At 39.2% G+C, this 26918-nt stretch overlaps 1 protein-coding gene across 1 annotated transcript in view; it reads left to right on the top strand.

Moving 5' to 3' along the window:
• Positions 1 to 26918, top strand: part of SCUBE1 (signal peptide, CUB domain and EGF like domain containing 1) — a 175581-nt gene that overhangs the window by 8911 nt on the left and 139752 nt on the right. Inside the window, exon 3 of the mRNA XM_018083692.2 lies at positions 18405 to 18533. Coding sequence (XP_017939181.2) covers positions 18405 to 18533 — 129 coding nt within the window. The remainder of the gene's footprint in view (positions 1 to 18404; positions 18534 to 26918) is intronic.

The following is a 26918-nucleotide window of genomic DNA, read 5'->3' on the forward strand; positions in this document are numbered from 1 at the left end:
GGGTAGCTTGATGCGTAATTTTTGGTTTAGTGTTTCCCAGAATTAAATTCTGAGGTCTTCTATGTCTGTGCTTTTTTTCTTTTTAAATTGTCTGGTACCATTTAATACTCAATTCCAACTTGCCACTTTTCTAATTTGCTTCAGGGAATGAGCTTTCTTAGGGGATGGAGAAGCCGAGAAGAAGTAAGAAAATACTCCTGAGAACATTCTCTATTAAAGCAGAATTTTATTACAGCCTAAGTGAATTAACAGCTTATGGTAACTTTTCCTTTTTTTCTCCTTCATGCTTTTTCAGTGAATAGAGCTTTTGTTTTGGTCAGAGTTGAGCCTTGATTTTATTTGTTTATTCCAATTGCTTTAGTTCTCCAACTTTGTTCAGTAGTTTATCCCATAAAAGCAGAATATCCCTTAGCTGGGCTGACATGACCCATTTATCTTCTCACAGGGCCATCAGTCCCCATGTGTCACACACCCTTTTGTTTTATCCTCTCCCTTTTCTCCCCTACTCTGTCCTACCTCTTACTTTCTGCCAGCCCATAATGCTGGTTCAGTGAACAGCTCCCCCGGTGGTCCACTTTGGAAATCTTCCATTTCGACTTAGAAAAAGAGCATCCACTCCGATTTTATTTTTTTTTTCTCCCCAGAAATGCTTCTCAGATAGAAATATCACTGTATTTTGCATAAACAAGTCCACTGCACTAGGGATACGGCCCCATTCTTCAACAGCATTACGTGTGATTCCCACTCTGGAAGAAATATGGGTTTTTTCCAAGGACACTTCTCTAAATAGTTGATAAGCTCCCTGCCTGCTGGATGGTCTGTGGGTACTCTGGGAACTTATAGATATCATAAAATCTCATCAGTCTCAACAGTTGCTGAGCTGCAGAACCCAGGGTGGCCTCCTGTGGTGATTTAGGTACTTTTGCTGTATTTAGGAGGAACTTCTGCTTTCCCCCAGATATAAAGTGTGAGTTATCTACCAGGAAGATGATAATAAGCTGAAGGGGCATAAATAAAATGCACTAAGTTCAATAGGTAAGAATCTGTCCTTCTTCTGTCTTCATTCTTTATCTATCTGCTAGACACTGTGTATTTTTCCTCGTTTTCCCACCTGTCACCTTCTGGTGCAATCCCTCTTCCTTGCAGTCTTCACTGTGTTGTCTTGTATATTCTGTTCCTCAGCTCTCTTTTAACCTTGTCACTTCCTTACTGAAAATACTACTTCTCTTTTGTCCTCTCGTTGTGGATTTTCTATTATTTTATTCAATTTTCCTTCCCCTGTCCTCTCTCTTGGGGAGAGTTACCCAGCAAGACTTCTGGGACTGGAGAACTGGCAGCTGTAAGCTCTGAATACCCTTTACTGCTCCTTTCATTTGAGTTCTGTCTTCAAGTCAAACCAGCTCTCAGATTTCCCTTTGCCTTCCTTTTTCTCCACCTCTTTCCTGGCCCCATCCCCAGCTCAGAGCTCACCTGTCCCTCAGCACATTCCCTGCTGTTCCCATGGCTCTTTCCTCAGTGGCTGGCTGGAAAAACCTCTTTGCATGGCTGTTTGCCATCATTTGTTACCTCCCATTTGATTATGGGGGCTCCTAAAATGCACATTCTGAGGCTGATGCACGACAAGGTCGTGGAGCCTCTGGTTAGATGGTGGCAGAGGATTTAGGGAGTGGGACCTTCTGCTGCTCCCTTGCCCAAATCAACTCCACTCACGTGGATTTTGTCTCCTCTGCCTCTGAGGCAGGTAGCATCCACTCTCTTAGCACCCATGCTGTTAGGACACTCTGAAGGCCATGGGAATCATGGGTGTTGGATACAGACTGAAGGGGATGGTGGATACAGTCTGTGTACCCAGGATAGCTGTGAGCCTGAACTACAAGTCTGACCAAAGCTCAGGCAGTCCTGGGATGGAGGATGTGTGGCAGGAAGTTGTAGGGCAAATGGGTATAAATTCTGGTCCCAAAAGCAGGAATTCTCCCTCTGCAGTGATTTAGGCAATTCCTTTTCCCCGATCCTGTTTTTTTTTGCACAGGTGCAATAGATGTGGGGCTATTCTGTGAAGAATATCCCTGAAAAAACGCCCCTAAAAGTGGAAGAAAACACAAAGGATTGTGTAATGCTGGCCCTGTAAGCAGTTCTGCACTGAAAAGGCAGTGAACTGGGATGTAGAGGCTGGGGCACATGGCAGGGAGAAGGTGGTGGTGAATAAGGTGAATAGATTTCCTAATCTGGTTCGGTTTCTGGAGCCATTGTGTTGTGAAAGGCTGGGGAAAAAAAAAAAACACCTACAAAGAAGGTCGTTTGGGAAACTTTAGCTGCATAAATTTCAGCAGGTGCCTGTTGTTGAGCTTTGAGTTTATTATGTTGTTTGGGTTTTTCTGTAATGATTTTTTTAAGTGGCTGGTTTTTGTTTGGTGAATTTTCAGCTGTAATTTGACCATCTTTTTTTTTTTTTTTGTCTTGAGAAGTCTCCTGAAAGGGAACTCCTTGACTCCTTGTAAGAAACAAAATCTGAGAGCATTTAATCTGTCCAAGTAAGGGGGGAGATTTTTTTCCACGTAGCAAAGCAGTGAATTTTCCGTATAATCAATTCAGGAAAAAAAAGCAAACTTCTTGTTTGGTTTTTTTCTTTGTTTGTTTTAGCATGTATATATTTGTTTAAAATTTCAGCTGAAAAAAGTAGACCTGCTTTAAAGCAGATACCTTTAATGAAAAAACATAGTTCATACATAAATATTTGTCAGAGTTGTGAGAAACTGAAGGGAGGGTGTGACAGACCCCCTTAAATTTCAAGAGTTTTTTACACATTTAAGGTGCTGAGCAAAAGGAATACACTTACATTAGTTTGAAGAATTGTTTTGTTCAAATGCCTTGAATCATCAAAGTACTCAGGTACTTAATCTTAAGAAGCTGTTACCCTTTAATTCTGTGTAAGTACTTTATTAAATTGAAGATATTATTTTACTTTACAGTGCTGCTTCCCTGCAACCTGTAGAAGGCCACAGTTTTTCCTTCATTGGCCAATGAATTAAAAAAAAAAAAAATCTGGATCACTTAACAAGCTGATATAAGACCTTGATCTTGCTTTAGACCTGAACTTAGTGCTTAATACACGAGCAGTTAGTTTGGTGCTGTAGGCCCCATAGACAACACATATCAAATTCAAGACCATGCTTTCACAACTACTGATGATGTTTTACAGTTCAACCTCCAAAGAATCAGAGACATTAAATAGATCAAGCAATTTTCAGATTGTTCTGATTCCTATAATCAGTTAGTTAAGCAGATGAGCTGTTAGAATATGGAAGCTGATTTTCATTTCCTCTCAGCCTGAGGTTGCTGAGCTGCATCCCACCATTCCCATGCCTTAGGCTGCCTGAACCACTGTCAGTCCTTACCTTTAATAAGGCATCGTGGTCACAGAACATCAAAAGTTTAACTGGGGGGGAGGGAAAAAAGAGCAATGCATGATATCAATTTGGGGATTACTGGAGGGGGAATGGTGTTGGTGCAGAATGTGCTTCAGAGCATGGGAACCTCTGCAGGAGTAGGTGTTTGTTGGACATATTGCTGAAAATCCTACAGGACATAACTGCTGTGCATTCTGGTCCTTGCTGTTGGAAGAGGGGAAGCTGCTCCCAAGTGCCTTTGTTCTGATTTCATTATCTGGAAGCAGAGGTCACATTCTAAACTTCCAGTCTCCCTGTTGCAGTGGGAAAAGGGGATGAAGTGAGTGGGTATTTGCTTTGCTGAGCAGGGAGTGCAGGTAATGCATATCTCAGTTGTTTGGCAGCACATGCACGGGAGGAATTTGGTATCTGACTTTTTACCTCTAGAGATCTCAGTCTCTGCTGGGCAGGGTTGTGCCTTTCTTCTTTTTGCACTTTCCTGTTTGCAGAAATTCCTTGGAAAAGGAGTCCATGAAAACCGTGACTTGGAGACATACCAGTGAATCTCTCTACCTACGAAGCACCAAAGTCCAACTTCATTTAGAAATTCCCTTTTTATTTTTTTTCCTGGTGCGTTCCAACCTGCCTAAAGATGAGTGTGATCAAAGCTCCTCTTCCCACGTCCTTCCCCCCCCCACACCACTTTCCCCTTAAACCAGCCCAGTCATTGCTTGCCCAGTGCTCCAGTTCATCTGACCTTTACTCTTGGTGTCCCCCACCCTGCAAAGGCAGGTGCTGCAGAGGGATTGCTCCTGATTCCTGGCTGCAGTGGGATTTTCCCAAGGGCTTTGTGCTGGGGAAATGCAGCCTGGCTGGGGCTGTGCTGCAGCCTGACCCGCAGCCAGGAGGGAGCCCAGCCTGCATTATTTGGCTCCCAGAGGGCAGACACAAGTGGAACCCCGTGGCTTTTGCTTGGCTTGAATTCCTTGGAGAGTGGTTTTACCTCTGTTGAGGCTGGAGTGTGTAGATGTATTCAGAGAGCAAGGAACAAATGAGGGCTTGCCAGGGTTTCCCTGCCCTGTGACTGTTTTGGCTTGTAGGAGTGAGCAGGGAAGGGGTACAACAGAGGAATAGCCTGTTGGCCTGAGATAAAAACCTAAAGACTAAAATACTTTGATTGGATATAAGCTGGTTTATTATCTGTTTTCACTGTGTGAAAATGGCAGCAGTTTATTCTATGTACAGTTGTACATTTAAGGAAATTATGGCTTCAGAATGGAAGAACTTTTATATTACAGTTCTCTCAAAAACTTTAACGATGCAAAAAGCCCCATCAAATTGTTTATACTGTGATTGTTGACTAGGAAAATACTCCTTTTGTGCTATGGGTAAAATCTAAGGTGTTGTCACTCAAGGTTTCTGTAAACAGTCACTTCTAAAGGCATATAAAAAGTATATTTCTCTTCTTTATCCCTCTGGCACTTTGCATCCTTTCACTGCCTGTTCTGAAATACTTTTAAAAAATCTTTTTCTTGAGGGAGGTGCAAGAAGTGCATCATAAAAGAAACACCAGTTGACTGCATCACATTATGGTCTTATGAAGGGAAATCTAAAAGCTTTAGCATTTATTCTGAATAGGGAATACACAGAAATATCTTCAGGACAGCAATTGCATAATTTTCTATAATAGCTCAGTGACATAATTTGAGTTAATACAGAACTGCTTTCACTGGATTTTGTTGCACAAAAAGAAGTTACTGGAATGTGTTCCTGTACTGCTTATCCTGAAAGGCTCTCAGTGATGACCATTAATATTATGACTTATGTACTAGTCATAATTTTTAGCTGTTTCTGAGGCAGGTATTTTGGTGGTAGTTGCTGTGGCCTGTTCCTCAATGGTAAGACAACATCAGCCTTTATCCTGAGTAGGATTCCATGATACAATTGCCTGAGTGAGCAGGAGTCTGGGCTTGGTCTTAAAGATGACACCAAGCATGAGGAGTTTCAGTCTTTGAAAAAGCTGCAAAAATGGGAAATGGAAGGGGAGGTGGGAATGCTCTAAAAGGCCATTTATGGCAGGAATACAAATCATAGTATAATTCTACCTTTACCTGTCAAGTACACACACAGCTGCTGAAGACCATTATGCCAGGTATGAACACAGAGAGAAATATGCTACTGGCAAGTTTACTACATATTTTTATGACTAAATTGTATAAAATTAAGGGGAAAAACATAATAGGAGCAAACTTTATACTATATAAAATCACAGAAATTGTATTTTATGGTTAAATTGTGGACAATAAGCTGTAACATACAAACATATATTTTTGTTCCATTGAAAATCTAGTTCACCAAGGGTTTCTTCTTTAGCAAACTTTATGATCAGCAAGGAAGTAAAAAACTTGAGGGGAAATACGTGTCTTCTGGTCTGAATTAGTCACTGACATAGTCTTTTCTATTATAGTATTTGAAGCAGGAGGGAGTGCTTTAAATGCTTCAACCCATTTAACCTTAATTGCTCAGTTTTAATAGACATTTACTAACTAAAGGAACCGAATTATAGCTTGAATTAGGCCTTACTAATCTTAATTAAAAGCTCTACTTTATAATCGGAAACAGCCTATGTTTAAAACACTGAGCCTTTCTTAAATGGCTTATTTTAAAATGCTAAGGCCCTTTTGATAATAATTGTTTGGACTGAATCTGGGTAACCATTATTCTCCTTATAGTGCACTTAATTAAAAATATCTCCTCCATGTGGTTTTGTGCAGTCTGCTGGCTGTAAAATTGTTGGACTGGTAGGGGGTGGGATTACTTTACTTTTCCTGGGGTAATTTGAAAACTCGTTGCTACCCTTTGTTTTAAAAGTTTTCTGGGGTCAAAAGTTACAAAATTAATATGTGAATCAATACAAACTAATGTTTATCAGGCACTTACAGCCATTAATAACATGCCCTCATAATTAATTTATTTTGACATCCAAGCTGTGGTCAGACAGTTGGTTTTGGTCATTGCACTCCTTTCAGAGACCTAACTTTCAGTAAAAATAAAGTCTGTTATACTGGGAGGGAGGCAGGTCCTGGCTCTGTGTGTTGAGCATTTGGGGTAGGGACAGAGTTTCTCTTCATTTCAAGGGTATCTGAAGAGGACAAAGGGTGGATTTCATCTCTGCCAAGATGAGACTCTGTAGTACAGATCACTACACTTAAATTGCTTTATTTTCCCTTTATAGTTGACGGAGAGAAATCTCCTTAATGCAGTTTGCCTTGTGTCACTGGAGGCAAAAAAAAGGTTGGATAAGTCGTGTCCTGAAAATAAAGAGTCTGACACAGATGGGGAGCTCTCCAGTGGAGGTGTGTAAAGCTGGGTGAGGTGTACCTGGGCCAAGGAACCTGCAGCTGGGAGGTTCAAAGTCCATTAAAAATTAGTGAAAAAGATTCTGTACTTGTGAATTTAACCAGGACAGGGGATTTTTAAGCTGCCATGTGAAATTCATCCTCCCAGTAGTCCCAGTTTTACATTTCTATTCTTTAATTTAAAATGGACCCCTACCTCTCCATCACAGGCATACAGTTAAAGCAAAAAAAAAAAAAATCAACCTCCCACAACTTTGTTTTAGGAAATAGCTGATTTTTTGAACTCTGTTTTCTTAGAACTCAGACTCGAGATTTTTCTTAGTGCATCATGTTCAGGAAGCACTGCTGAACTGTGTGATCATACCTGTATTTAATTCACATTGCTTTTAATTCCAGCAGCTGCATTGCCTGCTGGCATAAACCAAACACAAATTAAAAATCCTTTACACCGAGTCTACCAGACCTTTATGTGCACTTGGAAGTAAATTCTGTAAAAAGTCACTTGTGCCAGTCATGGAGATGGACAGACCTTCTTGAATGTCAGTTCTCAAGGACTCTCAAGTCATTTGTGAAAAATTAATAGGTACTTGGAAAAGCTTGACCTGGATGTTTAAGCTGACTTTAGATGGCTACAGTGTTAAACCAGGTGCCGTGGCTAAACACCCATAATCCCATTATTTCATTTTTGAGTCTTTTGCTGAGGGTGAAGTCCTGTGTTATTCATGGGTGAGTTAAATAATCAGGCCTTGACACCCTGTTTTTAATGGATAAGCAAGGATGTTGTAGTGTGCTCTCTCCTGGACTTCTGTTTATGTATCTTAGGACTATACTGGGGTATATTCATTGTATTTCTAAAAGAGGGATTGTCTAGAAAGAGGGGAGGGAGGAAGAAGCATGGGGGATTCATCAAGAACATTTCAAAAAGTGACATCTCTCATCTCTAGTCTTACGTTGGCTGTACTGTCCAATTAAACAGTTTGGGTTGGCTTTTTTTTTTTTTATTGGGTTGTTAATCAAGTCTTTAGGCAAGATATTGCTGCAATTTGCTTATCTGTGCATAATAAAATAGCTTTGTTGTGAGAGGCTTCTCATGAGAAACCATCTAAATGAGAGTATTGGGAATAAGTTTACAGGACTAAAGAAATATTTATATAAACTTACCCACTTTTATCCCCCTGCTGTTGGGGAGATCTATTGGAGTTGTACGCTGCTTGGCTTTTTATGGTGCGTTCTGTGAATAATATTCAAAAAGTATTATTTGAATAGTGCACAGGATTTGTAGGTGTTCTTTTGGTTCTTTCTACCTAAAGTTCTCCCCAGTGTAACAAACATATATAATAACAAAAAATTACCACAGGAAAATTTCCAGGCTATGAATATGGACGCTCTTCAATTTGCAGCAAATGCCCCCATTACTGTTTCCATATCTGCACTTGCACTCTTTTTCCACTGAAGAGCATTAATGGAAGCTATGTGTACTTTCTAGTACAGGATATTTGAACACTGGAGCAGAAATGTCTAATTTTTCTTGGCAAAGCCAAAATTGCATCTGTTTGCTTTATCTTCCTTTCTTGTCCAAACATCAGATGTAAGCACAGCTTGTAAATGAAAATATTTGATGATTCACAGGTCAGCAATTGTGTTTTTCAATTTTAAATTTCATCCTCACCACTTATCCTGGATTTTCCTTACTGGGAAGTAGATGTTTGTACAGCCTGGCTTCATCTAACCCTCACAAGATAAGTGTGTAAATTCATAAATTCCTGTTCAGAGAGGCTCTGCCATTGCTTTCTTCTCTAGTGGTCAGAGACTCCATGCAATGTTTTCAGAGTCTGTAAAAGGTTATGATGTAGGAAAAGCCAGTGGGTTGCATTAATAGTCACTGTCTCCACATCTCTGTCCTCGCTGGGCAGTGGGTACACATCCAAAGGTCAAAACCAAAAGGCTGCTTACCACTGTTGGTTAGATTTTCTCTGTGATTGTTTGTCTCTGGTGATAAATAGAGCTCTGGCTCACAAGACTAATTTCTGCATGGCCTTTTAGAAGTCTGAGGAGACCCTGCATCCTAAACTGATGGACTCTCCCTGTGATTAAAATTTTATAACTGTCAGCATGTATCAGTAGGACGGGGTTCTTTGTTCCAGGAATGGAATAGCTGGAATCCAAAAATTACATCAGAGTCGAATTTGTTTGCAAATAAAACCCTTTTGCATTGATCTACTACAACAACAGCCAGGGCTTCTTGTTGATAGTGGCCGGGGCCAGGCTTTCAAAACACGGCAAACGTTCAGTCTGCACACCCAAGCAAACTGCACGGCAGGTACTTTGCACATTGTGGGGCCAGAATTGTTGTTAAGGAGCTGAGAGGCTGTGCCAGAATTCTGAGCCTGCCAAGTGTTTTGGCATCCTGGAAATAGCTCCACGTTTCCTGCTTGTGCAGCACCCCAATTCCCTGACTTGTGGCAGAGGCAGCTCTCAGAGCTGGGAGCTGTTTGGGGCAGTGCTTGTGTGTGCTCACAATTAGGGTATGGTCATTATCATCACAGGTTTGGTGAGGTTTCACTTACTGAGAGGGGGTATTCTGAAACACAAACCTGTAACAAGTTCAATTTGTCATTGCAGGAGCAAAATGTGACTTGATCGTCCCAAACTCTGGCATGGTAACAAAATCTGTAGCCTAGTAACCTTTTCACCTTTTATATGATGCAGAGAGCTGGAGGAGGATGGACAAAAATGGCTTTGAGGTTTTTGTAAGCCTGTGTCAGATTAAAAAAAAAAAAATTGTAAATCTTTGATCTGATTTCTATTCAAGTTAATCTTCTCAGATCTTTTTGAAGTGAATGTATCAAGCTCGTATGGTTTAATGTAGGGCCATCTCAATTAATTTTACAGTTTGTTCCTTAAAAATGGTGAGTACCCACAGCCCTGCAAGGGACTCACGAGAAAAAGCAATACTTGCCACTCCTGAAAACATAATATATATATTTTAATATATATATATGTGTGTATACTAACTATAATGCATCTGGAGCATCTAGGCTGGAGCACTGAAATATTTTTTAAGAAGACCTACTATCAGTACCCACCACAGAAAAGAGAAGGAAAATAAGAATCCCCAGGACTATCTCCTGGATAAGAAAAGTGTAATGTGAAATGATTAATGTTGGAAGTTGGGAAACATGCTGATATTAGTCCATTCCTCTTGCCAAGGGTGCTCTGAGTTTTAATTTCCATGAAGTGTGAGGGAACTTCTGTTTCACTGAGTTTTAATGACCATTTTTCAGTGCATTCTGTGTGTGTTATAGCCTTTTCACCATCACGTAGACCTTCCTAGTGCAAATAAACATTTCTGTAGTTGGAAAAACTATTTGCAGCAAAAATAAACATAGTTATGCAAACCCAAAATGCTGGGAGGCCTTCACTTTGTAAAAGATACTGTTGAGGGATGCTGTGAATTTGTCTGCATTCGGGGAGGAGGTGAGAAAATAATAAGCAGAGTTGGTTTCTTGGGCTTCATAAGTGTTGGTCTGGCATTGTCAGGGGACACAAATTCATGGTTCCCCTGTGTGTTATGTTTAGAAGTAGCTGCATGACTTCAGTAAATGTTGAAATGAAAGGCAGCCCTGAACAGGTGAGCTGGTAAAATTAATATCTGCTACGTGTCCCTTACAAAGCAGGAAGTTGGACCAAGTGATACAGGATGACAGGAAGCCCTTTATTTTACAAACCTTCTGTTCCCCCACATCAAGGGCCACAAAAAATAAGCTAATATTCATTTGCTGACAGGTAATAAAGAGATTTACTTCAGAATCGAAGCTTGGGATTGTTTCCCTTTGTCAGTGGACAGACATTTAAAAATGAAATGCAAAGGGAGGTTGCAGAATCTGAGAATGAGGTCCCTGCAGAGTCTGGAAAAAAAAGTAGTGGAATTATGTCTGTATCAGTGAGCTAATTTCACTCCTTTAAACGTCTGCCTCCAAATTTATAGGTGCATTTTTCAACTAAAAGATCCAGGAACAACCTCCTGCCAGGACTTACTGAAATGATTATCATTAGGAGGCAGTAAGGTGCACAAAAATACTCCCCCATTAGATACCCGAGAACTTTGAAGATTAGATGTGTAATCAAACATTTCCCATTATATTAAAAGAGGGGAATTGGGGTGGAAATGGCTGTGATTTAGAAGTGGTGGGAAAAATGCTGTCAAATGTCATGTTTCACATTGAGAACAGCTTGTGAACAGGAAATCTCTCTGCTTGAGCTTGTCAGGCATGGCAGCTACTAAATAAAGACAGACTCTAAAACTGCTCTGGGCTCTGCAGGTATCCATCTTTATTTGGGTATCTCACTTGCAGTTCAAAGAACTTGCAGCCAATCTGTTTAAATATCAATTAAGACAAATGTCAAACCGCAGCAAACTCCAATCAAGGGTTCAAGATGATAAATGCAGGATAACAATAATTTGGGATTTGTCTGGAAAAATATTTGCTATGAATTATAAGATTGCATTTTGCTGGCTGAGATGGCAAATGACACATAGGGATAATACTCAGATACATGAATAGAAAATATATTGTTCCCTAGGGAAAGAACTCTGCTTAATTATTTTTTTTTCCATAAATGATTCGAGCTATCCAAAGGTTTTAGACAGCCAAAAAAACCTTCCACTGTATAAACCTAATGTTTATACCTAATGTTAACACAGTGGGAAGACTTGTCCAAACCTCCATAAGGTAAGATCCTGAGTGAAGTTTTCCATGTCAGGTGTTGGACTCCATGATCCTTGTGGGTCCTTCCCAACTTACAATATTCTGTGATATGATTCTGTCATTTATTTGATCTTCTCTCCATTCCTGCCCCTGGAGTGTTATGTATGACTGTATAGAGTATTTAGCTGGCTGGCAAAGGGTACCAAATCTCAGCTTTCAGTTTATATGTCATTTTTAATATATATTTTTAAATCTTGTTTATTCTCCTGTTCTTCAGTGATAACTTTCCATTGGCAAAATTATCAGGAATACCTGAGGATGAATAAAGGAGTACATTCCTTTGTCTCTTGTCAGTTTGATGAGCTCATCGGTGTCCAGCCATTAAAAATGTTCTTCTAATTCTTTGCAGTGGGAGTTTAAGTGAGGAGGGAAATGCACAGAGAAGAGAACTGAGACAGGAAACTGAGGAAGGGAAGGTGAATTTTAGAAAAATATAAGGAAGAGAGTCTCTAGAGACCATATTTCTTATCAGTGGATGAAGAATGTGAAGGTCATTCACCAAAAATGTAAAATAGAGCCATTCAGCTTAGATTTTCATTATCTATTGCCTCGTTTAACACTGTGTGAGCCGAGGCAGCTGAATTCAGCTCAGCACTGGCTGCTTGATGTGTCTGGAATCTTTAAATGTGACTCTTTAATGTGATTCTTTAATTCTCTCTGTCTGCTACACAACACTTGAAGATCATTAACTAAAACTTGGAACATAACAAGTGCTAAACACACCTGTGTTTTCTGCAGCTGATAAACTCAGTTCATGCACTTCATTGCCTCCTTAGAGAAGGATTTGTGTGTCTAAAAACTTGTCTGTTTGTTTTTTGGTTTTCTTTCCAAGCAGTGAAGGTGGCTCTTGAAGGCCACCCTTCCTCTGTGGGACTTGAAAATTTGATTCATGTTTCCCGTGCTCAGTGTAATAATAGGAAAAAAATTCAGACACAGGGCAAAATAGGGACCAACAATGGGTGTCTCTGTGCTTTCTCTGAAATTATGAATTAGTAATTGGGGTTAGAGCACAAATATTAAACTTAATATTAAAATACTAATAGTAAAGTCATATTCTACAGCCAGTGATAAATGAGATGATGTCTCATTTGCCTTTGAAGTGTATCCTAAATGCTTTTAGGCAAGATAGTTCTGAATATAGGACTGTTCATGCTTTAAAAATGTGTGTGCTGTTTAACCAGCTGCACAAACCTCTCCATAGCTTGGTTTGTATTCCATTTCCCCCTCCTTTTTTCAGACAAGTACTTTGACAAGGTACAAAGCATGATGAACTTTGTGCTTAGCCATCACAGAAGAAAAGGAGACAAATAAAGCTGCTGCAGAGAACTTGAGCTTTTCTGGAAACTGTATGAAATGGCTTCCAGAAAAACAGCACAACAATACCACAGATTGCATCCAGATCATCTCCACTGAGCTGCCATGGCATTTTCATTTTAGTGCTGGTTTAATGCTGGAATACAGGGGTTTGTGACATTTTTGAAGGAAGTTGTAAAATTGATTTTTTGTTGTTGTTCTTCTTCTTTGTGGATGCACTAATGGGAAAAACGTGGGAGAGGCAGTGCCCATGGTGGAAAGGCTCTGGAGGGATTTATACTGAATAAAAAACTCGTGCTAAACAACGTATTGGACCTGTTCTTTTTCTTCCTCCACTGAGAAACATCAGACTACTTGTTCTGATTTTCCCCTGTTCCCAGCCTGCCCACCCTTGACCTTGCCTCTTAGACTAGTCCTAATGGCTATCAAATTTTACAGTTTTCTTTGGCACAAGGGTCTTGAAAACATCATGGCAACTGGAAAGCTGTAAAAACTGCACTCTGTGTTCCTCTGATTCATTAGAGTGTAACGTTCCCAAGGTCACAGCATCTAAAGAATAAAGATGTGAACATTTATGAGTCAGAAAAGTACCTCAGGAAGAACCTGGTGTAACAAATGATAGATTTTAATTTAGGAAGCTTTTCATGGAAAGGGAATTTTCAGAAATGGGCTTTACTCTGAGGTGGAGGTTTTGTTTGGAGTAGAAAAATTGAATGAGGCTTGATATGTCAGCATTTTCTTCATAAAATGTGGACTGGGAGTAAAAGCTGAATTCTGATATCACAGAACTCAGAGAGAGGTGGTGTTTCAGCAGGAATATCATTTTCCCACCTGATCCTCCATCCATCAGGCTGAGTCAGTTCTTTCAGATTTTAAGGGTCGAGCTGAGTGGACTTCAGATACTTGTGAACATTTGGAAATGTGCTGGTGCTTCTTGAGAACCTGATCATTGGAGTGTCACCTTGCTTGGGTTGAGTGTTTCCCAGAGAGCTGAACTGCTGGCAAATTTGGCCTGCACATAACCAGAATGGGCTTTAATCCTGGCCTTTAGGTCTGGAACTGGTTCCCTTCTTAAGGAAAGTGCAACTTATGATGTGAGAAATGCAAATGCCAGGGGTTCAGGTTGTCCAGTGTGTGTTGTATATCTGCTGGAAGTATATTAAATGTGGAATCTGCCAAAGAAACAGTAAATACAAAGATCCCCATGTGATTTTTACCTATTTTAATGGCTTTTACAGTCCCCAAATCCAGTCATTAAGAAGAATAAGATGCTGATCTGATTGGGATCCAGGACTTAAACTTGTCTGTATTTTTGTCAGTGTGCATGTAACTTAATTTCTGATTTAATGTCTCCATAGTCCCTCTTTCACTGTATTTTCTAGATAAGGATGAACACCAAAATATTTTTTTCTTCGGATGCTGGAGAAATATGTGAATTTATCCATCAGGATGAACTTAGAAAGATTTTATTATTTATTTTTCTGGCTGTTTAATGGATCCAGCTTCTTCAGGAGATATTCCACATCTGCAGAATATACCTGTGTGCTAACTTTTGTTTGTGGTTCTCTAAATTAGAAGCAACTGATGTGGGCAGACAGCTTTCTTTGGCTATTTATTTTAAAATGTCCAAGCACATCAATTACTCCTTTCAAAGTCAGTTGAAGTTTTTGTTTAGTAAATTAGCTCCAGATCTCTCCCTTGTATTACTAGTCAAGAAATACTTTAAAATGGGCTCAGATTTTACTCAATCCCACCCCCCCTTTGAACATCTTCTCTTGCATTGTGGGTGTTGGGATCTGTGGCCTTGACAGATGCCAAGATAAAAATCGTGCCAATGCACAATTTCCCATTTTCTGTGGAAATCTGTGGAATTCAACACTAAAAGCTGGATTTGGCTCACGGACTTTCAGGCCTCAGCCATTCTTTATTTTGCATGTCGATGCCATAAGGCTTCTGTGACACTCGAGCTGTGACACTCCTCCAAAATTCATCAGCTCCTGCAGACATTTGCTTTGATTTCAGTAGCTCTGCCCACAATCATCTGTGGCTGTGCTGACAAATCTTGTTCCGTGTGTTGTAATGATTTTGGGACAGGCAGGGACTTAATGAATTGCAACTGTGGGGATGAATTTTGCTGGAGGTGGACTTTTTACTTTCTCGGCATAAATTCTGTGCCACCTTCGAAGCGAAGCTTGTTGCTGCTTGGAAGAGATGATTAGCACACAGTAAATTTTGTGGCACTGCTGAAAATGTTCAGGCAAAGTGGGAATCAGCATTTCCCTCACTGTTTTGCTGTTGGTTTGTGTTTTGGACGTTACTTATTGCGTGCTGATGTGTCTTCTGTTCTCTGCTGAAACAGAGGAAATACTCTGATACTGGAAGCAGAAGAGTTTGATTCTTGTTTTTATTTTGAACATTTCTTAGCCAAGTTGTGTGTGCCCCTGGAAGAGCTGCTTCTCTGTAGGGTGGCCTTGGGAGAACTTCTGAGAGTGCCATCTCTTTGTTGCAAAAAAACCACAAATTAAACCAATTTCTGGGGGAGTGTCAGTGTCACCTCTCATAATGAAAGAAGAGCCAACCCCAGTATGGGTAAGGTACATACACATCCCACCAGGCTGAAAAAGAACTGTGTCACTTAAAGAAAACAAATTCAAACCAAAATCCCTGTATTTCAATATACAGGGATTGTAAATTAAGCACTAAGAGCACACTAAGCCCAGGTAGGTTCTCGGCAGAATATTGACATTATTTTAAGTGGCTCTACACCTTCTTAATAATTTTTTGGTGCATCTAATTCTTCTCCAGGACTCCTGTCACTCCTGCCACTGTAATAGCAAAAGAAATTAATTCCTCTTAGAGATTCCAATACATTTGCAACTTAAGGTGATTTCTCAATTTTAAGGTGATTTCTTCATTAAACATCCCGAGTTCCCTTGTCTGAATGGCCAGAATTTACTGGATTGAAAACTATGGAAGTGTTTTGCCAGTGTGGGTAAAACTTTAGGTTTCCCTTTGAGACAATTTCATAGCTGGATGGCAACATTTCTTTATTTTTCTCTTGTTATGGTAATGCCTTCACGGTGAAAGACAATTATTAAGTGATCACCTGCTAAAAATATTAAGGATAGTTGAAGCTACAAATTTCAGAGGGAGAGATTGCTTTCTGAGCTAGAGGTGTTTGGAGTCCAGATTGATACACCCAGTTCTATCAATACAGGAAAAAAAAAAAAAGAGGATATGACCTCCCCAAAAGGAAATTTTGAGTTTTACAATAGGCAAAATTAAGAGCAAGCTTGCAGGTTTTATGTGTTATGTACCCCTGCTGCTTTTACTCTGTATTAAGCTTTCTAAGGAAGCCTTATCCTGGCACGTCAGGTGTAATATTCTGTCCATAAATTATAGTTGATCCACACTTTCACTGAGGCATTCTTTAAAAATAAAGATGCACCTTCCTCCAGGTATGTGAGAAGAGAAGGTGGGGTGGTGGTCACATTGTTTGCTCTTCTCTTGGCAGCAGGGGCTTGAAAAAAAGTTCAACATTTGGACTTTGAAGGCTTTGTGAATGTTTTTCGTGAGGTTTTATTATCTGCTTTTTTTAGAGGGAAGTGGGGAAGTTTTTTTGTGGTTTTGTTTTTTTGGGGCTGTTTTGTTTTGATTTTTTTAAGAAGGATTAAATTCACTATTCTTACCCCCTTGTTGCTTTGCTAGCAATAGTGGAGATAGAAATTCCATCAGCATGCCAGGTGAAAGTCTCTTATACAGCAGTATGGTTTTGAAGGAGGAAGAAACATGAAAAAACCCACAGCATGGCTCTAAAAAAGAGTTAGGATGTTTGGTTCCACCTCTAGTTCTGTACAGCTATTGGGGTACAAAAGGGAGAAATAGTTTTCTAATCCTTTTGCAAAATTTATTGTGACTCGAACTCCTGAGAAAGAGATGAAAAGAATCTGCTCCTTTTGTTACTTTTGTGGTTTATTTATCTCTTACATTGCCTTTTCTGTAACTTGAGTATTTATATTATAAGTATTTATATTACCTGATCACCCTGTGCTCCAAATCACAGTGCGGCTTTTTAGAAATAAGAATTATATAAGGGGCAGACATTCAAAAGGTTTCACATTTCTTTGATTTTACTTTTATTGCCCCTTCTGAAGGCTCTCCCATTGCTTATTTAAACGGTCCTATTTGATTCATTGTTTAAAAAAAGACAATTAATAGATGGATGGAAATTGTTAGTAAAGGATGAGAACTTTCTGAAACAGAACAGTGGTTGAAAGAGTAGGAGGTTTACCTTTAGGTAATTTTTGGGGGAAGATCCTTCCTCCAGCTTCTTATTTCCAGTATTTCTGCAGTGCTGAGTTATGAAGTAGCAGATTGGTTTTGCAGATAAAGCCAAATTTGTAATTTCAGGCTGCTTGGAGATTGTAAAAGGGGGGCCTCAGAGCTGCTGGAGGGAAGTGGATGGAGACCTGGGCTACTCTGAGTTTAAGGTGGATTTCTGGGAGGGACCAACGTGAGGGGGAAGGCTTGGGAAAAAAACCACAAACCTAATTCAGAAGTATGTCAAGCACCTCTGCAATGGAAGACACATTTGAAATGTTCTGATAACCAGTGAGTTGCTAAAAAGATCATTTTATCTGTTTATCATTCACTGCCTAAATTAGGGAGAGTAGCTGGGGTTTTTGGTGTAACACACTGCAGATTTAGGCCTGATAGTCATCAAGCCGTGAGGTCATCTTTAATTATTTATGTATTTTTAGTTGGTTGATGTGCACCACTGAATGATTCACAACAGTGACTGTGATGCTGATGTTCCAGGTGTAAGCCAGAATACAGTCTGTAAAAAGAAGAAAGTGTTGCATTTTCTAGAATGAGTGAAGAAGTGGTTTTGGGGTTTGATAACAGGATTTGTAGTTAAAGCAGAATGCATCTCTCATCATTCTTGATACTCTTTCAGATACAGGCCAGATTACAAAAAAAAAAAAATAAAAAAATTCTATTATGTCTTCTAAAACACTGGATTTTTTGTGGTTCTTCCTGTATGTGGATTAATACAGAAAATTATAATTGGGCTTAATTTTTATTTTGGGAAGACAATCTTTTGTTATAAAAGGCACACCTTTTTCTCATGCCATATTAACAGCATGTTTCAGATGGTTGTTTGTTACAACAAAACCAATGTTTGAACTCATTGTCCGCTTACTTTAAAGTCAAAAAATACCCCTTACCTTTTAACTACCTCAAGTGTACCAAAATCAGGTGTTTGTTTTTAATTTTTGACAGCATATCATTGTTTACTGTGATGATACTCCAGTTATTTTGGGAAGGAGTGTTCCATACATTGGCTTGCTGCTTTTCAGTTGTGTATATTCAATTATATAATATATATATATATATAATATAATATATATATTCAGTATATATCTTTCAGTTGTATACATTCAGATTCCCTGACCATATGTTGGATGCAGATTAGGAATGTTCACATATTCAAAAAAAAAAAATGGGGAAATTTTCCTGTATTCTTAGCACTCTTTTTTTTAAAAAGCTGTTTTTTCCCTCCCCTTGTGTTTCAGACATTGATGAGTGTGAGAATGACTTCTACAATGGGGGTTGTGTCCACGAGTGCATCAACATCCCAGGCAACTACAGGTGCACGTGCTATGATGGGTTCATGTTGGCCCATGATGGCCACAACTGCCTTGGTGAGTACTGAATTCTGGCCAGAAAAATCCCATTTTACGGCTCTGGCCTCACCTGTTTGCTGCATTTTGTCATCTGGTGAGTTTTCAGGGAAAGACTTGATCCAGATCACACTGAGTTTAAGTTTCTCTTGACCCCAATTTGGTTCAGACCAAGCCCTTAAAGCTGTCACTCTTAATCCCAGCACATCAAAACAAGTCTTTAATATCCCATTGCTGAGGAAAACCCTGACCACCAAAGCCCGTGCTGGATGTTTGGCCTTCTTTTTATAAGAAAAGTAATCTGGTAAATATATTAAATATACTGAAATATATTTGCGCTGTTTCTTCCAGTTTTGTAATTCCAGTCATATCTGTAGAACTTCCCCTCCCCTTTTTTCTCTTCTAGGATATGGTGTATAAACATAAATTAAAGAATATGTGAAGATTTTAGGATCTGTAATTTTTATTCATGTCCATTGCTCTGTTTTAAAACAGGTTGAGTTTATCCTATAACCTAAATAAGTATATGTTTTGTCATAAAATTTCTTCACACCAATTACCTGGAAATGAACCCTTATTGCTATGGCCAGTTTCCTGTACCTGCTTACTTGGTGGTCATTTTTAGTTAAATTCCAGTGCTTAGAGACTTTCTGTCTCAATATTCCCAATATAAATGCAATGACCAGTATTTTGGTGCAGTCCTAAATTAATTTCAAGGTGATGTTTATAAAACAGTGTGCAAAAGGGATATTTTTCTGTGTCAGGCAGCAGCTTTACCTTGGTAAAAACTGAGATATTTGCAACAAAAGTCACGAAATGAGGCAGTGAACCAGAAATACTGAAGTCCAGTATCCCCAGCCTGCACGAACTGAAGCTGTGGAGCAACTGGAATGTCAGAATAAGGATTTGGTTACCCTTTCAGTAGATGTATTTCCTACTGTGTTCCTTTTTAAACTGAGTAGTATTTGTTCATATGAATTATATATCCTGACCATTAACAGGCTTTTGGCTCAAACTTTCAAATTTCATGTGTTATAGAATGAACTAAATAGATTTATTTGCCTCAGTCTGAGGTGGTCAGATGATTAATTGTGCCAGAGGTATTTCTTATACAAAGAGCAGCCACACATTAATTTTAAAAATAAAAAAACCCTCTTATTTATTCTGATTCCAAATTACTTCCATTGTAGTAGGGAAAAAACCTTTTGAACAATGATCAGCAAAAGGAGTGACCTGGTAAAGGATGAGCCATTCAGGAGATCTGTGGGGTTTTTTTGGACCTGCTGTCTGTGTTGTTGCTCTCTGGCCATGAAACACAGAGGTTAAATCTACAAAGAAGTCAAATTTATAATTATATTTTCATTAAGTTCTACTCAACTACTTGGGTTTTGGTTGGTTGTTTTTTTTTTTGAAACCAGAAATAAAAATGCAGTTGGCTGGATTTAGGAGGTTGCAGTGAGATCTCAAATCAAAACCAAAATATACAAATTTAAATTAGGATTTCTGTAAAATTTTGGAAATTGATTTGCTTCTTCCAGAAATGTTCTCTTTCACCATGATGAAATTAGGCATTAGGTGTTGAGGAACCCACTTTTTTCCACCTGTTCCTGCTTTTTGACAAACCCCTTATTTTTTATGGCTTTTAAGGAGACAAAGAATGCTGCAGAGGATTAGTAGCAATGTCCTTTCTCCTTCCATCCTTCCTTCCTTCCTTCATTTATTTGTTGGGAAGAGATAATTTGGTTAAGAATTCATGGCTAAAATTTGTACTGGAAAATTCCCCAAACTGTCCTCACAGGAACCTGGCTTATTTGGTGTTTTTACTGAGGAACTTCTCAAATATAGCATGAAATGTCCCCACAGGGTATTCAAATAGGATGAGATCCTTGTCTAGCTAAAAATCATTTATTTTAGCACTGCAATCACTTGAAATAGAAGTAGTTCTTTCTCAAAAATTGCTTTAAGATCTGCTCAGTGGATGCCAGATTGAGATTTGGTCTCATGCAATAGGTTTGAAACCAGTCAAGAAATGTTTTCCCTCTTCTTATATGAAATACCAATCTGGTTTTTTTTCATAAGCAATTAGTTCACTGGTCCAGATATTCTTTCTTACTTGATAATTTTTCTCTCCATGAGCTAAATTGGTTTTTCTTCCTTTGTGTCTTTCATATGTTGGGTCATGCTGTCACTTTTCATTTTCTCTCTTGCCTTCAGGAAGAATTATGGCATAACTGATCCTTCTTCCTGTTATTGCCAAACACTTTGCCCATCTATGTAGTAATTTGGAGTCTGTTCTCAGGTATCTGGTAAAATCTGTACTGGAATATCAATGGATAAGATAAAAGAAAAGGACTGGTTTTCTTCCAGGGAAGGGAAGATGAAAAAGAAGATTAAATGGTCATCAAGAATTCGATTTTTACTGGTTTGGTTTTGTTTCTCTGCAGAAGTGAATGAGGCAGTGCAATTGTTTGTTACTCCACCTGGGAAATTCAGAAAGAGCATTGAATTATTCTTCCTTTCTCCTGAAAGTCTCTCATTATCTCACATTAATGTTTCTCCTACTATATAAAAAAATAAACTTCCTGGGAGATGTTATGTACTGGGTTGGTCTGAAGCATCACCAAAGAAGGGAGTTCTGAATTTTATCATGGATTTCTAAACCTTGGGGTTTAGCTTGCTAGAAACCTTGCTGAAAGCAGTTCTTGCTGATATTCCTGACTGAGTCTCCCAAATTTATTCAGCATCTGCAAATAGAAGGTGGAAGAGAGTGCCAGGACTGTTCAGATCAGAGAGCAGAGAGCTTTGCTTCCACGAATTTACTTACCAAGGGGCTCAGGTGATACTCCAGCTGTTCCAAGCCTTCTGAAATTCACCTGTCTCTGATCAAAATGGGAAAAAAATGGGGAATGAAGAGTGTGCAAGAAAAATATGTAGAAACAAAAGCTGATGGTTGTTGGTTCTTATTTGAGAAAACCAGGTAGCAGCTCCTCCAAATTCTTCTCTTGTCTCCTTTTCTCCTGGAGGCAGACTGCTGTGTGAGGGAGTTCTTCCTAAATTGTAAGTTGTTTTATATTATTTTCTCCTTTGCTCTGATTCATGGTAGTTGCTTTTTTAATAGGGAATAAGCTTTACTTCTTTTTGCATGAGCACTTCTTGCTTCCAGGCTGCACTCATCTTAACTCTTCTTTTTACTTAAGGATAAGGACAGGTTCCATGAAGTCCTCTGATTTTTATGTTTCTCTCATTAGTAAGTGTGCTCAAGGTGGTTGCAAACTGTTCTTAGAAAGTATCTAAAAAGATACAAAGCAGCATAGAGAAAAAAAATCTATTATAATGTATTCAGAGACTATTTTATTTATAGGTTTTTCTGTGGTATTAATTGCTGTAATGTAGGAACATACATGAATACCTTGCAAATACTAATAGATTTGTCCTCAGAAAGTCCTGTAAGGAAAAGTATAATTTTAATTGATTTATAGGTGAGTAACTAGGGCAAACAGATGAAGTTACTTCTCAGTCTTCACACAGGATGATTGAGGCATCTCAATGTCTGCACCAAAAATAGAATCCTTACCTTTCTGCATCCCTGCTTACACACTCTTATTTCAAATATTCTGTGCAGCTGTAGTTTCTCTTACAGAAAAACAGCAATTACTTAATTTTGACATCTATAATATGTCATCTCAGTTGATTCTGTTGTGTGTCAGACCTCCTGCAGATAACTATAGAATTAGGTTCTGATGGTCCAGCCTAGTTCATGGTTCTTCAGCAGCTAATCTTGTGGTCTGATTGAGAAGAATCCTGGGAAGCTGAGTGAACTTCTGGTTACAAATCCAGCCAGAAATGCAGTTACCAGTGTGCATTACGGGTTTCATGGATGCTCAGTGTGGTAGACACAAGCACAGTGTCAGCTGGGAAGGGAATATCAAAGTCCTGGCTATGTCCACAGCCTTGGAGGTGTGCTTGGGGCAGAAGGCCTCATTTTCCAGCCTCAATAATGGACATCAGGTTTTTTATATTTCTGTTCTCAGATGCTGCTTTGCATTTCTTGACAGAGCGACTGAGTCCCGTGGAAAGCCCTGTGGGCAAGGAGAGGTGGTGGCTCTTTCCCTGGAGCAAGGGAACGTGCTCCAGCAGTGGTGTGGCTTGGCCAGCTCTGGTGGGGGAAGCAAAGCAGCAGCTGCAGCATTTGGGAGCTGCAGCTAAAGGAGAAACTTCTGAGACAAACCAGGGGCCTCGAGGTGCCTGTTATAGAATGGACCTTGGGATCCCAAATCCCTGTAAAACTTCACGTTTGAAATCCCACAATTTCATTTCTTCTGAGGTCTGAGCTTAAGATCTGAACCTGAGTGCCTGTGTTGCAGTGCTCCTTTAATATCTGTTGGCTTATTTTAGGAGAGAAGAGGTTTTAACCCTGGTGTGTTGGCTTAACTCCTGCCTGGGTGGTACAGATCTGCAGTCTGACTCAGGTGGCAAAACTAACATTAGAATACACACACAGAGAATCACTGAATCATTTAGGTTGGAAAAGACCTCTGAGTTCAGCCTTTAGATCCTCCTTTAAATATATGTATATCCCATCATCTTTCAGTGAATGTTCCAGTGCTCCGTGTTTTTCTTTCAAAGTAAAGCCAAACCAGTTGGAAATCAAAATCTGCCCGTTCCTACCCTGCTGTTTGAATGTTCACACTGGGATGTGGGATTGTGGCCTGATCTGACAGCCCTACATGAAGTGGGAGGAGAGCTGCAAATGGATGAGAAATCCTTTCTAGGGCTCCCAGATGTGTAATGTCAAGTAGTGGTACATAACTCAGCATTGCATAATCACTGCTATGATTAAAGAGACCAGTGTCTTCCTTTTAATTTAGCTGGATTTTTCTTCTTCTCCAGACAGCTGTGCACAATGTGTTGCTTGCTGAAACTCCAAACAAATGCTTCTGTTACTGATGTTTATTTTTCTTTATGTTTCTCAACAGATCAAATCGATTTTTTTTTTAAATGTGAACATTTTTAATATAAAACTAAACAGCTTTTGGAAAGTTATTTTTAGTTTAATTAAAAAAAAAAAAATCTTTTAAAGAGAAGCTGAAAAAGGGTCCATTTCTTTGGCCTTCTTCTCCAGTTTTCCTTGCCCTTCTTTCCCAGTTCCAGAAAGATGAGCTGACAGTTAAGTGTTGTCTTCCTCCAGCACATTAACAGGGCCTCTAATAATATTATCAGTCATAAATTCCCTTCCAGATTTCCATGGTTGGTAATCTCAAGCTCCTTGGCAGATGGAGGAAGGTTGAATACACCCAATAGTCTTCTTTTCAGAACTCCTCATTTTTATTAGAATTCGTGTAAAATGATGGTATTTTTGTAGAGAAGGTTAATTATGTAAATCTTGAAGCTCTTTCTCGCTGGAATCGCTAGAAATGAGCGGGATTTCAGGACTTGGCAGTTGTTTTATGCCTTAAGAGAGGCAAGTCAGACTCTCAGATCAGGGCTCAGTGGTCGAGTTGGGAGCTGCTCTAACTGTGGGGGGCCCAGGCCAGATTCCCAGATGGGAAAGGGAATGTATATAATATAAATATCTATATATTTATATGTATGTGATGTAAATATCTGTTTACAGACTAGATGAAAACTGTTGAAATGCAAGGTTTAACAATAGATGTATGTGTATGTTTTACACCTTCGTGAGTTCTGTATTCCTGCAGTGATGAGGTGCTTGGAGCAGAGTAAGAACTTTGGGATGAGGGGTGCCCTGCAAATAGGAGCCCAGAGGTATTTAGCTGCTGAACCTCCCCCAGTCAAGCTGCAGTGAGTGCATTCCCAAAAATCCACGCTGCAAATAGCACAACAAACTGCATTTTAGTGACAAATGCCTTCTTTCAGCATGAAAAACTTAAAATGCGTTTTTTAAAGTTCTTTATTTTTCAGATGCAAGAGAAAGTTAGTTATTTCTGACATATTTCTTCAGCCAAGTGATTTTTATTGTGTTTCTGGTTTCAGATCTTTTATCAGTCTTGTTTGGTCTGTACATTAGATTAATAATAGCAGCTGTGATTCATCACAGCAATTTAAAATATCCAGTCTTTGTGGTATTTTAGAACATGTACTACTGTTCTTCTGACTGATGGCTGGGTGCTGAGGAAATATGAATAGCTGGGAGGTAAATGTTCCATAGACAATTCTTTATTAGATGTTTACATGCAACTTCTGTATATATGCCTGCTTCTCTTACTCGGTTGCCTGGATCTTGTGAAAGTCTTCATGGTGCAATTGGTAGCAGGAGATCCCAGAACTCAATTAAATCTCTCTTTCAAGATGGGTTTATAATATGTTAGTTCTGATGATCTTCCAAAATCCAATAAAACTACGGAATTCTCTCTGTGGTTAGTGGGAAGGTGTCTGATATCCAGCCCTTTCTGAAGCTGGAATCTGAACACGGTGCTTTTCTGAGCCTGCTGCTTCTATTCCTGCACCCGAAAGTTTCTCCCTTTTAAAAGTACTCTAATGTTTGGTCACCTCACATTAATCTCTGGAGTTTAAATGAGATATAACTTTCTTTACATGTTAATTTGCCATATGTTTGCTTTCTTAAGCCAGTGTGATCTGAGAAGTACCGAAACAAGTGAGAGTATAAATCAGCACGGGCCCAAGGTTTATTGTTAGGTATGGGGAAATAATCAGAAGCGTGGAATAAATCTTGGTCTCTGTCAACTATGAAGGTAGATTCTCAGACTGTCATAATAAATTAAGAAACTGGGAGCTGTGTGACAGCAGCATCAATCTCAGTCTCTTGTTTCTGCAAGTCTTCTTGTTGTCTGAGCCTTTTTTTTTTTTTTTTTTTTAATACTTAACTCCCCGGAGGAGGTGATCAATCACAGTAAAGATTTCTCTATGTGGAACACTCAGGAAAGTAAAGAATGGTCAGCTTAGAGTGTGAAGTTTATATGTGTAAGTTAAATCAGTTAAATCCCATATAGATGCTCTGTCAGTTGGTGTGATAAGCCTGCAGTGTCTTGGTTCAGAAAGCTCAGAGTTTTATATTGTGTCCTTACTGCTTCATCTTTTCTGTGTCAGTTTTGTATCTTTTGTTAATTCATCTTAACTTTCTCGTAATAGCAAATTTCTAACCAGTCTGCCCTATATTGAGAGGAAAAACTGTAAAATACATTGAAAATAACCAAAGGTTTGGGAGCCACATTGTGTTTAGCATACTTTAAAAAAAGGGAGGCTGTGTGTTCACCTGAGAGTGCAGGATTTCAGCCTATAATAGGTGTGTTTCCCAGCCAGATGTGTGTGCCATTCAAGCCTTCCCTAAGGAGTGATGTCTTTTCCCATGCTAAAATTGCAAATATCAGTGAAAACACTGAACTCACATGGATTACAAGACATCAAAGTGGAGAGCAGCAAAGTTTCTGATTTCAAAGAAAGTCACTGTCGTTGTGCTGTGCTCAGAATGCAGCCAGTTCTTGGCAGGGCTGATTTATGATAAATATTATGATTTATACAGCCAAGAAACAGCCATCAAAAAGGCTCTCTGCTACATAGTTACTCAGTGTATTAGAAGATGAAACCTAACTCTTTTCCAGCATGAATGAGTACTGGATGAAAAGTTGGGAGTAAATTTCCTTGTTGAGTAGATTTTAGGGTTCTCAGCTTTCCACAGAGCCCTGGCTTTGCTGTCTCACACTTTCCATGGATTTCTGCATATTGACATTATCCCTTTGACTTCGGTGCACAATGTGCAAACTTGAAAGTGTGTGTCAAACTACAAGACCACGGTAGAGGATTGTTTTTCCACTACCTTCAGACTTCAATCCGGTTCCTTCTCTGGCATCTCAAAATACTCCCTGTGTGCACATTCCTTACTGGAGTTGTATCAGAGCATAAGATGTAGTTTTGCATAAAAGAGGGGCAGGAAGGGACGTGGACTAGTTGATGGTAGTATGTTTTAATGTGACTTTTTTGATGACTGTAGCTGGCATCAAAATAATAATAGCAATAATAAGTACTCATTAAAAAGTCACTGGGCATATCTGCAAGAATGATTTTCTGGTCACAATCCTGTGCAGCCTGCTCCAGGTGACCCTGCTTGAGCAGGGGGTTGGACTGGATGATCTCCAGAGGTCCCTGCCAATCCCATCTGCTTTCTGGTTCTGTATTTAAAATATACTTTGTTAAATAAATAAGACTGGAGTAGACATACAGGATTGTGCTGTAGGACAGAGCAGAATTGTTCGAAAAAGTTGAGAAACTTCATTTATTTAATTATTTCTGTTGTTTATTTGGAAGACATAAGCAAGAAACTGTGTCTGAAATTAGGCAGAAACTCCATAAAAATTACTAGTATGACAGCAGTGAATGGTTTCTAGACCTGATAGTGATTTAGTGGGATTAGATTTTTGGGGGGTGACC

This window comes from Manacus vitellinus, unplaced genomic scaffold, assembly GCF_001715985.3.
Source record: "Manacus vitellinus isolate BGI_N305 unplaced genomic scaffold, ASM171598v3 scaffold_66_pilon, whole genome shotgun sequence".
Taxonomy (NCBI): Eukaryota; Metazoa; Chordata; class Aves; order Passeriformes; family Pipridae; genus Manacus; species Manacus vitellinus.